At 31.2% G+C, this 14,943-nt stretch overlaps 1 protein-coding gene across 1 annotated transcript; it reads left to right on the top strand.

The window, feature by feature from the left end:
- The first annotated feature begins 2,244 nt into the window (after positions 1-2,244).
- mAcon1 (Mitochondrial aconitase 1) lies at positions 2,245-14,408 on the top strand. Its single transcript, XM_074118190.1, has 15 exons — positions 2,245-2,404; positions 5,848-5,996; positions 8,116-8,195; positions 8,323-8,420; positions 8,512-8,685; positions 10,206-10,515; positions 10,846-11,018; positions 11,109-11,238; positions 11,517-11,674; positions 11,848-12,106; positions 12,185-12,390; positions 12,480-12,577; positions 13,339-13,586; positions 13,779-13,879; positions 14,210-14,408. The coding sequence occupies exons 1-15, from the start codon at positions 2,372-2,374 to the stop codon at positions 14,342-14,344; spliced, it is 2,352 nt and encodes a 783-aa protein (XP_073974291.1). The 5' UTR covers positions 2,245-2,371; the 3' UTR covers positions 14,345-14,408.
- Positions 14,409-14,943: the final 535 nt, after the last annotated feature.

Raw genomic sequence — 14,943 nt, 5'->3', positions numbered from 1 at the left:
AAGTATAAATATATAAATTGATTAAATTTACATAAAATAGTAAGGCTGCCTAAACAAAATATCATTCCAAAGAAAGAAACTGCTTTAAATTTGTAATTTAGTTCACGGTATTACCATTATTGTTTGCAGACATTTCAAGGATTAGAATGTCGGTTTGCTGTTATTTATTATTAGATATTTAGGCAAACTATCATTAAAAAAAATTAGTAAATGTATATTGTTCATTATTATTATTATTTTTAAACAACTGCTTAAAATAATAAAAGCAGTTTCAATATGGAATTGCAAAGGTGTATGTATAAGAATGAAGTGTACCAATAATAAATTCCTGGTGTTTCAGTTCTTAAATATATTTATATATTTCTAAAAGAATTTGTACATATGAGTAAATAAACATAGAAAGAAATTGTTTTTTAAACTGAATATTTATTTATTTGTAGTTGATAATGAAAGTAAATTGTAAAGAATTAATGAAAAATAATGGTTAAACATATATACATATATATTTTAAATACATTAAGAACGCGTACACAATTTTTTTTTTGGTGGTTTATTAGGTGTATATCTGTTTTTCTTTGAAAGTAAAGTATAATTTAAAACGAAACTGTTATTTAATGTTCGATCGATTATTATTTATTTTTATTTTTTGTAATTACATTGAATAAGAAGTGCACAATAAAAACGCAAATTGGTTGCTAATAAATTTGAATATTTTTTCTAAAGGAAACAAAACTCCAACTTTCCCAAAACTATCATTATCATTGCAAATTTTCAAAAAATGGAAGTTCATCATTCTTTAACTTCTCTTTATTTCAGGTGTCTTGAAATCTATTGGACACTGAAAAAGTTAAAAAAACGAATCACAACTGTACTCAACTAGTTGGGAGTATCATTATTATTATTTTTGAACTTATTACATAGGCTTCGTAGGAGTAGAGTAGACTGGCCGTGAGCAAGAACTCCCAAAAATAATAGTAAAGGGCAAGGGAAGAGAATAGGAGTTCCCAAAAAACAAGTACATTATTACCAAAAAATAACCTAATTTTATTCCCATAATTATTGTTTGCTGTAAAAAAATGTAATACAATAATAATAAGCCTTTATTGGTCTCATTACATATTTAAATACATATTAACTGATTTATCATATTTAACATAATTTATTTCTCCTTTTTTATTCAGTTAAGAATTAAAACTAAATATTTAATCAAAAATAAAAAATACTTTGCATAAAATTTAACAATTATTTGTATTTATTTTAAAACCAGGCCCAATCATTGAGTATAGGCCTCTCCCATCTCGGTCTATTCGTCTCTATTGTACGCTCTTTTGTACCACTTGTGTCCTGCTACCTTTACTATGTCATCCTCTCATCTCATTTTGTGTCTTTCTTTCTTCCTGCTGCGATAAAAGAGCATACAAAGCATTGAATGTCCTGACTATTTTCATCATTAGTACGCACAACATGGCCAGCCCATTCCATTTATGTGTCTTCACAGACTTCTCTATGCCTTAACTTCCGTTTCTTGCCTAATTATTGAGCATCTGATTCTATCTTTTCACACCTTTCTTACTTCTTTCTATTGCCAAAAAGAACATACTGTTTCTTTATTAAATAAAGAGGAAGCGGGAAAGGAAAAACAAAATTATAAAATCAAGTTTAAAATTTCGTTTTATATCATATCTTTGTAATTAATTTAAACTGAAATTTATCTTAATAGTTAATTTACTGTATGCTTTACTCCCATTTTACTTGCAGTAAAACGGTAAACCAATAAACGTAATTGTAGATTAATTTTATTTCCCAAACAAACGATGCCCGAATACCCTCCCCCACCCTATTAAGAAAGTATATTTGAAAATTTGGGGCGAGCTAAAGTTTAAAATTTATAATTTCAAATAGTTCCAAATGACGTAATTTTACATAACTATTTTTGATTTATCAACAAGAATGTTCTAATGGGTTTAGTACGGTCGTTTGCCATGGCTGTAAATGCATCACGCACACGCAAGCTAAAATGCATTGTTCAGGTTCGATTCCCTTTTTTTTGGCCGTGAATTTTTCATGTTTTAACTTTCATGTTGAGATATTATCTCAACTATAAATTTCTCATATTAGATATCACCGATGTTCTTTTTTTGTTAACTAAGAAATAAAAAAAGTGGATAAAATGTATTATCTGTTATAAATAAAATATTATTTTGCTTAAAAATAAGAATCACTGTTGGTACTAAGCTAAGTTTGAGGTAACAGTGTGCGTGTGCATCATTGCATTTGCCACACTAGCGCTGAAGTGTATTTTTATTACTCTTAAGGGGCAGTCAGAATTTGATTCGTTATCAATGAGATTGTACTAGTTGAGAACATCGGTATGTCGAATTCACTCCGTCTAATAGCGCATAGGGTAAGTTTGTTAACATTTAAGTGTGACATTCAGTTAAGCTGCGTATTAGTCTAATTTGTGTTAGGTTACATTCAGAATACAATGTTAGTAGTCCATGGGTATCACTGCTTATTTCTCTGTTTTACCTTGAAAGTGTATAAATATATATATGTACATATACTAAATATATATATATTACTTTACTAAATCCTATAAATGTAGATAGGATTTAAGTAATGAAAAGTAGTACAAAATCCAAGTTATGTACGTGATTTAATTATTATAATTTAAAATGAGTTTTTAGAGAAGTCTCTTCCTTATTCTATAAGGCTGCAGCTAAAAAAGGACATTGATATATTAATTTACTTAGAGGAAAAAATAATATTGACAATTTCAGTAATATTTTTTTCGTAGCCCTGTAGATGACCTAGTCCCTAGGCGAAAGCTTGGCTGAAACATAATATAATAACTGAAGTTGACAATATTCTTTCTTCCTCTTGGATTAATGAATCAGTCACCAAAAACGATGATTATTAATGTACCAAAACAGTAACTGAACAAGTTTACCAATTTGAGATTTCCAACCAGCTAATGTTAAAGGTGTGATAAGTCTTCAGAAACTAAATATTCTCCAATTATAAAGAAGAATAGTAATTAATAACAATTTTATTAACAAAATTTTGTGCGGGTGTTTGCAATTAGCCTAATACATAAATATTTTATTATGTAATATTTGACCTTGGACATTCATATCTCAAATTCTAATGATTATTCTTTATTTTTAGGTGTATTGAATATTAAATGTTATCTAGTAAATAAAAAAAAGAAAGTTTTTATTTTGTAGGTGTATATTTTTTCGCTGAACGTTGCCCAAATTTAAAAGTAGGTTTAAGCCTTCGAACATTTATTCAGTTTATTTATAGATCTAACTTTTTAGAGGAAACAATTTTCATTCACTTAAACAAATAATGCTTTAAATGTTTTTGGAGAAATCAAATCATTCAATTTTGATTCTAATATAGAATGTTTTCTAATTAGAATGAAAAAATATGTACATAAATCTATACATATTCTTATTTTTTTTCTTTACATTCAATACATGGCAAATCATAAAGTCATCAAGTATTTTTCTCCTGCATTGTAAAGTAAATGAAAGTAGCCTGATAACTATATATACTTTTTTTCAATAGCTCTGTTTAAGGTCACAATTAATTTTTGATTCACAGCCAAATGTGTAGCTTTCTCAGTTTGATTCACGTTGTAATTCATCTCTTAAAACATTCAATTTGGCATAACATTGCCAGTAACTTATGTTACGTTGTATTATGTTTATAACTTTTATTTTACGTATCACATCCATCGTTTTTAGGCCATCAAAAAATGATTTATTTACTACAAACTAAAATTATCTTAATATTTTTTGTTTTTATTGCATGAAAGCTTAACAATAGATTTTCTTGTGATACAGTCAACGATCGTAATCAATAGTTTTCATTGCAGCTTAGTTTTTGCATTGTCTATAATATTTATGTAATTTTTCATCACATTAACACCTTAAGTAAAAAAATAAAAAAATAGGAAATGGTTATAAGCCTGAATCCATCTATTGCGGTTCAATTAATCTAGTGTTTTTGTACCATACTTATCACTTAAGCAGGTTATGTGCAATTTAGGGTTGTAACTCTGTTTCGCACCTTTTGCCTGATTATTGAATGTATCATTGTTTAGCTAGGATTTTCACTAGGGCAATGTAAAAACATTCTATGGCTGGGAATATTTATGTTGTGGATAATTTAGAACGTAACAAATCTGACGTCGTTGACTCCCGAAATCCTCTACTGCTCTTTTGTAAGTGCTCTACTGACTTCCGGTCAGCCATCTCATGTTCTAGGTGAAAATTACTAATTGACAGTCGAATATCAAATGGAGAGTGGGTCGTGCAACCCACAGACACAGCGACTCTAGCATCGAAGCAGCCCCAGGAGTGAAAAACACCTAAGGGATGCATCGAAATCGGACATTGAAACCGAGCTATTAGCTTCCGAGTCCATCGAGTTAATATTTTCTCATTATTGAGATTATACGAGCCAAGCTGTTTCACTTTTCAAATGGAACGTTCTTATCACAGAAAGCCAAAGAAAAAGGTATAAGTAAGAAACGATAGTTTTTATAGAGCCATTAGTACAGATATTTTCAGTGACGTGGAAAAACTGTTTCTGCGTGAGTGAATTTGACCCCTTGCGAGAATTGTTTATAATGCAAAGTAAAGGGCAATAGAACTAAAGGTAGGACAAGAAATACAATGAGAGAAAGAACATTTTAGAAGTGAGGATTGGTATAATCAGAAAGAGAGTGGCTTCGAATACCCAGTTAGCTTGAGCGATTTAGAGGTTCCATTATAAGTTGAACATAATGTAAATTTCTTGCTGTTAGTACTGTCAGATCATCTGTGTATTATTGAGATGCTTGGAATACATTGCAGTTTTGTAATTGAATTGTTATTTTTCTGTTTCTTCTTGGACTGAATTCTTGATTTTTGTTTTTAAATAGATTATTTCAAAAGTTAATTAGAGGTTTTGAAGATAAAACGGGAACCTTTTTTTTCTATGTGGGATATAGGGTAACGAGCAGGCGACCACCTGGCTAAAGAAGGCTTAAAAAGGGAACAAACTGATCCACCAGTATCTGTAAGAAACAAAAAACTATAGTTTCTACCGTACTTAAGAAAGCAAGGTTGACAAATTACATAGAAAAATAGGAAAAATTACTTTCGATTCATGACAGGATTGTCTGAACTTCCTGCCGCGTTCGGTTATAGCTTTCTCTTTCCGGATACTATCTGGTCAAAGTGGTAAGCAGTTCGGGTACCATTTGATAACCTGCTGCAAAAGCATCTACACCCCTATTTAATCGAAAATACATAGTAGGAGTATTTAACACTCTGCCTGGAAGTGAGAGATATTGCTTTCCAATCCAGTGTAAATTTTGAAGTGAAAGCTCATTTTATATTGGGCTGCTAGAAGAAAAATGGTCGAAAGGCGAAATCATTGGCAAAATTTTGAATTGCCTGTTATCAGTTCCGTTTAGCCGACCGCAACACACTATTTAATGATATTTTACGTTTTGGATTAGATATTAATTGTGGAAAATAGGCAATTCAAAATTTAAGCGGATAGATTATTGACGTGTATAAATTTAATATTATTGACGTTAAAATAGTCAATATCTCAAGTTTTTAACATAACCAGATATTTCATTGTTAATGTTAGTAATTTTGTGGCTGGATAATATGGGCTATATCCATCCACCCGTCTAAGTGAAGCCGATGTTTTTTTGGCATCTCTCCCCAATTTCCAGTTAGCGTCAGAATTTGGTTAATTGACTTTATTTATCCATTTATTTGTTATAATAATAAAATCTTAGAAATTTTAAATATTACAACTTCATTTGGCTCTGTGTTTTAGGGAGGACCATGTGTCGTAGGTATCAGAACTACGAGGGGTCTTCACACCGGCCTCGCCGCCTGTGCTTTGGCAGAAATGAGTAAATTCGACAAAGGAAAATCACTTCCTTATGATAAGCTACAAAAAAATTTAGATGTTATTAAGAAAAGGTGACTTTCGTAAAAAAATTTATATTTAATAATTATATAATTGGTTTATTGAAGAAAATAAATTTTCAATTTACATAAATTATAAATAAAATATTTCAACCGGCTTACTGGTGGTCTCGTGGACCGTCTGAGGAGTTGCCATAATTCAAATGATTTAGTTTTTTAATTAATGAATAGATGTATACATTAATTAAAAAACTAAACAAAAAAAAAAAAAGAAAAATTCTTGCAGATAAAACTAAAGACAATTATAAATTATGATATGAGCAATATTGAAAAATAAGAATGGCAAAACTATTATTAGAAATCTAAAATAGAGACAGAAACGAATACAAACTAAATACAAACAAACTAGGTATATCAATACAGAGCAATATACAGGGTGATCCCTTTAAAACGCACCAATCGCTAATAACGTTTTAGGAAAGCGGAATTTCGAAAAATTCACGAAGTAAACTGTATGTTTTTTTTGGTCTAGTTTTCAAATGTTCCACCCCCGATGCTGTATCTTTATTTTTGGCGGAGTTACGGGCAAAAACCCGATTAGGTTTTCATAAGGACCACTGGTTTTGACAATGATTATGAAAATTAAATAAAAAATTGTGCAAAATGCCGTTAACCCCGTTTCGATATCCCTAATATTAGTCGAGATATTTAAGATCAAAGTTACAATTTTATCTATTCGTGAACGGTTTTCAATATTAATTTTCCACCAAAAATACACGTTTTGGGAGGTTCTCGGACTGTAAAAAATGTTATTTGTGACGCAAAGAACAAAAACAATAATAATTAAAGATTTTGAAGAATGTAGTGTAATGTAATGTTTATGGGAGAATCAGGATAAATAGGTTTTATCATAAAATAAAAGTAACCATCACATCATTTTAATGTACCCATACGCAAGACTTCTTGACCTATGATTACGGTAAGAATATCTTGCCAGGGTGTTGGTCTAGTGGTAATGAGCGTGGTTTTGTAAGTGGGAGATCCCCAGTTTGAATCCCGCGGGTGAAGTAATTCACAATACTTAATGCATCATAACACTTTTTTAAATAAAATGTCACTCGTGGGATTCGAACTGGGGATCTCCCACTTACAAAACCACGCTCTTGATCACTAGACCAACACCCTGGCAAGATATTCTTACCGTAATCATAGGTCAAGAAGTCTTGCAAACGGCGTACATTATTATGGTATGATGGTTACTTTTATTTGATGATAAAACAAATTATCCTGATTCACCCACAGCCATTACATTACTCTAAAAATCTTCAATTACATTTTTTAAAATCTTCAATTATTATTATTTTTGTTTTTTGCGTCACAAATAACATTTTTTACAGTCCGAGAACCTCCCAAAACGTGTATTTTTGGTGGAAAATTAATATTGAAAACCGTTCACGAATAGATAAAATTGTAACTTTGATCTTAAATATCTCGACTAATATTAGGGATATCGAAACGGGGTTAACGGCATTTTTCACAGTTTTTTATTTAGTTTTCATAATCATTGTCAAAACCAGTGGTCCTTATGAAACCCCAATCGGGTTTTTGCCCGTAACTCCGCCAAAAATAAAGATACAGCATCGGGGGTGGAACATTTGATAACTAGACAAAAAAAAAACATATAGTTTACTTCGTAAATTTTTTCGAAATTCCGCTTTCCTAAAAAGTTATTAGCGATTGGTGCGTTTTAAATGAATCACCCTGTATATCGTAATCAAGTTCAATGCTCTAACATAATCAGGTATAATTAAATTTTTTTATCAGCTCATATCTGTAATTCCACGCTGATTTACTGTAATTAATCAATACGCGCCAGTCTTGGCCGTAAAGGTACCCCCAGAAATTCACCATCAAATAATTTATCTTTACCAAATTACAGCAGGCGGTAATAACTTGGTTTCCCTTGTCTATGCAGAGGGTTTAATTCTTCTTAGAGTTACATCTCCATTTTGACTTCAGAACTTCTTGACATGAAAATATGCACTTAGCTTAATGCATCTGAAAAATGCCTTAATAAACGCTTTGTAAATATTGTATTCGTAAGACAATTGTTTTCCAATTTTAATGATTGTGTTAGTTCTTAATAATTTATATAACATTATTTTGTTAACAGATTGAATAGACCATTAACTCTTTCTGAAAAAGTACTATATTCCCATTTAGATGATCCTCAAGGACAGGAAATAACACGAGGTATGTTTCAGTATGACGAAGAGAGCAAATTCGACTAGGCGCGAAGCTTAGTATTTGATTAGTTTATTTTTAGTAGAAATGTAATGATTGGGTACTTAGAGCTAAAAAAATGATTAACTTACTTTAGGTGTTAGTTACTTGCGTTTGCGACCTGACAGAGTCGCCATGCAAGATGCTACGGCTCAAATGGCGATGCTTCAGTTTATATCGTCCGGTCTTCCCAAGGTTGGCAATTAAAGCAATAATTTAAAACTTGAACACTTCTTTTAGTATTTGAAATATATGTATGTTATATAAGCGAAATTTTGGGTATTAGGTAGCTGTTCCATCTACTATTCATTGTGATCACTTAATAGAAGCTCAGACTGGAGGAGTAAAAGATTTAGAAAGAGCGAAAAATATAAATGAAGAGGTGTACAGCTTTTTGAGATCTGCTGGAGGTAAATATGGTGTGGGGTTTTGGCACCCAGGTTCAGGAATCATTCATCAGGTAAACATGATTCAAATAAGTAATGCAATTATGTAAATTTTCGAAGTATTAACAAAAAAATACGTTTGAGATCTCATGGATAAGATAAAACACCAGTATCTTTAATAATTTCGGTAAGCGTGATCGTAAAGAGAGGTGGAAATGAAGTTGGCATTATTTTACTAAAAGCATTATCATTATTAAAAGCATTATTTTAAATTAATTCGCACAGGGAATAGCCACACTTTGAAGGGGTTTGTCCCTTCAAATATATATAAAAATGTATCAATAACAAGCAGTAAAAAATTTAACAAGATTGCGATACTTTCTTTATCGGTTAAAAATGTAACTGTAATATAAAGTATATAGGTTATTTTATAAATATCAGTTTCCAAGACAGTATTAAATGACTTACTTTCCTATATTTTATAGAAACATGAATCCATCTTGTCTGCATTTTAATCTTATCTCCTGTCTTTTCAATAGACAGGACTATTTGTTTTTAAATATTTGAATAGTTTTCTAATCTGATGCTTGTAGGAACGAATTTTTCTTCTCCATTGTGCCCTGTCATACAATGCCTTTCACACTGCCAAGAAATATACCCATTATGTGGTTTCGCTTTTTCTTTCTATCAAACCTAGCAAAGGTTTTTTGGTTTTCGTTCCAATGCGACATTATTCCGACTGTAGTAATTAGAGAGGCAGTAGAGAACCGTTGGGTAGCTTACGATCATCCCAATAGTTTCCCAGTTTTGTTGAAGTAATATTGTTTACGAAAAAAACAGTTAAAAGGGGCTAATAAAGAACTTTGTTAGCTGCAGTACTACTTAGCTAGCTAAGGCTGCATAAGTAGATAGCATAGGCTGTAATTGGCTCAGGTCTTTTAAGGATAAGGGACTTGCATGGGCCAGGCAAGCTGCTATCACATTATGCTTTTGTTCCGAACGCTCGAAAACCCATACCATATGTGCCAGTGTCCATCCAGGCAGACTGCCTTGGATTAATTTCGTAGGACTGATTGTCAGTAGATTGGACGCAGTTGGGGTGGACTGGTGGTCCATATAAGTCATGAGCTTTTGATGCAAATAGCAAACTTTAAGTATTTTTTTGAATAAACATTACTACAATACAAAACATTACTTTTATTACCTTTATCCTAATGTGATGAAATAATAAATTAATGCATATAATCAATCTGAAAGATCGTCCTTAGTATGAATGATATATCAAAATCCCAAGATTTTCGAAAATATTCATTCAAATAAACACAAATAAATTTTTAAAAATTTTCCGTTTCCTAGAGATCCTTTCGTTGATATTAGGGATAATATTATTTAGAATTTTTTTCTTCAGCTTCAGCTTATTCCGTTTTTTTTTTTTTTTATATATATATATATACATATATATGTATAAAAAAATATATATTTGCATTTCCTGTTTAAATTTTGTTAATTTTTTTTGTCGGGAGACAGAATTTTACAAAAGTTAATAAATTCGTTTATATCAAATGATATATTTTTCATGAATTGTATATTACAGATCATTCTTGAGAACTACGCGTTTCCTGGTCTTCTGATGATAGGTACCGATTCACATACCCCAAATGGTGGTGGACTAGGGGGACTTTGCATAGGTGTCGGAGGTGCTGACGCTGTGGATGTGATGGCAGACATACCATGGGAATTAAAGTGCCCTAAAGTTATTGGCGTTAAACTCACCGGTGCAATGAAGGGATGGACAAGTCCAAAAGATGTTATATTGAAAGTGGCTGGCATCCTTACTGTTAAAGGAGGAACTGGAGCAATTATTGAATACTTCGGTCCTGGAGTTGATAATATTTCATGTACAGGTATTAAACAGCTTGTATGCACTCAGAATAAAAATTTCAAATTGCTCTACCACCGATACATTATTACTATCATTTATTTTATTTTCCATAAATGTTTGGATTAATGAGTTCAAAATCTCACAGAGAGGTTTATAGTTTTTTCGCAATATTCAGTTAAAGGTTATCGTTTATAAATCTTTCCGAAAATGGTTATTTAAACAATGCTCTCAGAGGCTTTAAGCAAATTATTAGAAAGTGATGTTTCCTTTTTCAAACATTATTTGTGTGAATTGTTTTGTATTATTTCCTTAGAATTTGATAGCTAATAGATTTTCTTTTTTTAATTACCAGGAATGGGTACGATTTGCAATATGGGTGCCGAAATAGGAGCTACAACTTCAGTATTTCCATTTAATAAGAGAATGGCTTCTTATCTTGAAGCTACGGGTAGAGGCAATATTTCCAAAGATGCCGAGAAACACAAATCATTACTTACGCCAGATGAAGGTGCGCCTTATGATCAGGTAAATCAGTTTCAACATCAATTCAGCATAAGCATTTATTACAAGCGTAATAATCAATAAGCATTGAATCATTATTTTATCTTAAAACAGGTAGTTGAAATAGATTTATCCACATTAGAACCTCACGTCAACGGGCCTTTTACTCCTGATCTCGCCCATCCTATATCTAAACTAGGAGAGAATGCTAAAAAAGCAGGCTGGCCTTTGGATATTAAAGTCAGTTAGTATCATTTTTTAAATATAATTTATTTTTCTTATTAAGAGCGGGTCAGATACAAAAATATGTAAATTTAGTATGAAAAGTGTTTCCTTAACACTTTGTTTTTTTAATTTCCTAGAAACTTATATTTATATATAAATTTAATTATCCAAATGTTTGCTGAGGATAGGTGGTTTATTTTTTGTAGAAGAAAATTTAATTAATTTTCCGTAAATATCAGCGAATATCATTTCTTGAAAATTACTGCCGAGATTTAAAGACGAGTTTTTCATATGCAGGTCTTATTGGTTCTTGCACGAATTCTAGTTATGAAGATATGGCAAGATGTGCATCTATAGCTAAGGAAGCACTTAAGCATGGTATAAAATCTGCAACTCCATTTAATGTTACACCAGGCTCAGAGCAGGTCAGGGCCACCATTGAAAGAGACGGAATAGTAAGTTCTACCTTAATTATATCTTCAAATAAATGTTATTTTCATGCTTCAATTTTTCTAATAAATTCTAACATTGCTAATAGTATTGTTTGTATTTGCAAGAATTAAGTTCGTTAAACCTCAAAAATTCATTATTTCTTGATTTTGAATTAGTCATTATTTACTATGTGTAGGCAGAGACTTTAAGGCAGTTTGGTGGTACTGTTTTGGCTAACGCATGCGGTCCTTGTATCGGACAATGGGACAGAAAAGATGTAAAAAAAGGCGAAAAGAACACAATTGTAAATTCTTATAACCGTAATTTTACGGGCCGAAATGATGCTAACCCAGCTACTCATGCTTTTGTTACATCTCCGGAATTAGTAACTGCCCTTGCCATAAAAGGCAAGCTAGACTTCGACCCAAGAAGAGATTCAATAAAAGGAGCTGATGGCAAGGCTTTTCAAATTTATGAATTTTATTTTATAGATTATGCTTTATTAAAGTCTTTTATAAGTTTTCTTATTTTAGGAAAAGAATTTAAATTGTCCGATCCATTTGGTGATGAGCTGCCCGTTCGTGGATTTGACCCAGGTGTAGATACTTACCAAGCTCCACCTCCTGATGGTACAAAAATTCAAGTACAGGTGGATTCAAAATCTAATAGGTTACAATTATTGTCTCCTTTTGATAAATGGAATGGAAAAGATTTGGAAGATATGCTTATTCTTATTAAAGTAAGTTTTTTAAATATTTTACGTAGTTTGAAGGAAGTTGGCTAAAGTTGTAAATTTATTTCGTCCTAATTTTTTTTTTTTTTTTTCAGGTAAAAGGAAAATGTACAACTGATCACATTTCAGCAGCAGGTCCTTGGCTGAAATATAGAGGTCATTTGGATAATATCTCGAACAATCTCTTCCTAACGTAAGGCATTATTATAACGTAGTTTCCACTAATATTTATTTTTATTTTCAAGAATTCAAGGAGTAAATAATAGTAAATTATTGCATAAATAAATAATTGTTAAGGAGAAAGTGCTTATTAATAAATTCTAAGGAAGGGACTAAAATCAACGGCAGTGCTCGAAAGATTGATATGTCTTCAGCATTACTACCATAATCAGATCACTGTAACTGAAGCACATAATATTCTCTTAACTCACAGAATTTGGGATTACTGGTAACTTAAGAATTTTAGGAACTTGTCGGATACTTTGGTGTTCAGTCTGTGAGTTAAATATTTGATAAAAATGTTTGTTGAATATGTTCCCACGCGAAGATCTCAGATTCCAATCTAGTTGTCGAACCTTAACTTTTCTAATCCTAATACTAATGATGAACGTGGGTTTTCTGAAAAAGAGAAAACTGCCCGAGGCCGGCAGTGAGGTGAAAAAGATTATTGATGTCAATGTCTTCAGATGATGATGCCCTGAATAAATAAAAATTGGGACAAAAAATATCTATATCTACTTAGCCTTCACTGGGAAGTGAACCGTGAGTAATCCCTGTTTTTAAAGCAAAATCGACGACAGATATGTTATTCGTTGGACCTTCAGTAATGAGATAGAAGTGAATACCTTTCTAATTTGCTATGGTTTTATTAGATCCGTCATCCTGATAATTAAAATTAAAATCTTTTTAAAATGTTTTTCATACAAATAATTACAACTTGTAAACTTATTACAGAGCAACTAATGAAGAAAATGGAGAATTGAATAAAGTGAAGAACCGGCTAAATAGTCAGTGGGGAGCTGTCCCTGACGTAGCACGGGCCTACAAAGCTGCTGGTAAAAAGTGGGTAGCTATTGGGGATGAAAATTACGGTGAAGGCTCGAGTAGGGAGCACGCTGCATTAGAACCTAGACATCTTGGTGGCAGAGCTATAATTGTTAAATCCTTTGCTAGGATTCATGAGACCAATCTCAAAAAGCAAGGTAAATTTAAGTCCTAAAATGTCATATATTTGGAAACTGTTCGAAACAAACAGAGAACAACTATAGCTTAAAAAAGTTTGCTTTAGATTTAAAATTATTTATTGATTGAATTGATGACACATTATTTATTTAATTCTGTTTTGGCAGAGGTGTTTCGACATATAGTAACGTATAGTTGAATTTTAATTTTAGGACTTCTACCTCTCACTTTCTCAAACGCAAGTGATTACGATAAAATAAAATCTGATGACAAGATTTCTTTGGTTGGTCTTAAAAACTTAGCTCCTGGCAAGGTAATATAATAATATATACATGATTACTTCTATAAGAATTAGTTTTAGCTTAATAATTGAACAAGCAGTAAAAAGGAGAAACAACTATAATAGAATTTTCTTGAATCGATTAGTTCAGACAATTCTGATTAGCCATTTTTCGTAGAAACTCGAATTGAACAAGAAAATTTTTTAAAATTGGAAGGTGTCTTCTATTTTTAGTAGAATAAATAAAGAGACGAATTATGAATAATTTTAAAAAAAGTTAATTTTATTTTTTTCCGTAGAAAAATGTTTTTAAAGTTGAACTCCACTAAGAAAATTTAATCAATATAATTTATTTTATTCCAGCAAGTCGAATGTGTTTTGAAACATGCCGATGGAAAAACTGAAAAAATAATGTTGAATCATTCAATGAATGAACAACAAATTGAATGGTTCAAAGCTGGAAGTGCACTGAATAGAATGAAGGAATTAGCTAAGTAAAAATAGTTAAAATTAACTTCATTTACCACAAGAACTTAATATAAATTCATAAGACTCATTTATGGATTCAGGACGAAGAGATTTTTTTTTTGTAGTATCATGCAAATTGCTAATCACTGTAATGAAGATTTGTAGTATACCATGTGGTTGACTGATTCATTGTTATGTGAAATTGAATGGAAAGTGCCTAATCATTATAAAGCTGACACTATGTTTACCCTGATGAGTGTATGTAATAATAAACATATTCTTGTGTAAATTTTATGTAATATTATTTAAGAGCGGGTTCTATTTGTAAATTCTTAGTCTTTGATTTACCAAGTGATTCAAATTCCCAACGTAATTATTTATTTTTAATTAAATAATGATGATGTAAATATAATTGGATAGTACAAAATTGTATGATTGATGTTTACCTAAACACACTTGACGTAAAGAAAATTGGCCGATACCAATTTACTAAAAAAAAAAAAAATAAATAAATAAATACCGGAATTATTTGGCAACAATTATCCCATCTTATTACAAAAGTTTATCTATTTCTTACTGAAACCTTTCTGTTCTGTTCTTATTTTGCTGTACTCTTGAGTATGTCTTAT

The sequence above is a fragment of the Rhodnius prolixus genome, unplaced genomic scaffold (genome assembly GCF_049639745.1).
Source record: "Rhodnius prolixus isolate KJV_2025 unplaced genomic scaffold, Rpr scaffold_2, whole genome shotgun sequence".
Classification (NCBI taxonomy): Eukaryota; Metazoa; Arthropoda; class Insecta; order Hemiptera; family Reduviidae; genus Rhodnius; species Rhodnius prolixus.
The sequence above is the reverse complement of the archived record's forward strand: the minus strand, read 5'-3'. Positions and strand labels throughout refer to the sequence as shown.

Coding starts and splice junctions, on each gene's coding strand:
- mAcon1 (XM_074118190.1), top strand. CDS start 2,372: ATGTCGAATTCACTCCGTCTAATAGCGCATAGG. Junction 8,196..8,322: donor AGGACAGGAAATAACACGAG/GTATGTTTCAGT, acceptor AACTTACTTTAG/GTGTTAGTTACTTGCGTTTG. Junction 8,421..8,511: donor TATCGTCCGGTCTTCCCAAG/GTTGGCAATTAA, acceptor TTTGGGTATTAG/GTAGCTGTTCCATCTACTAT.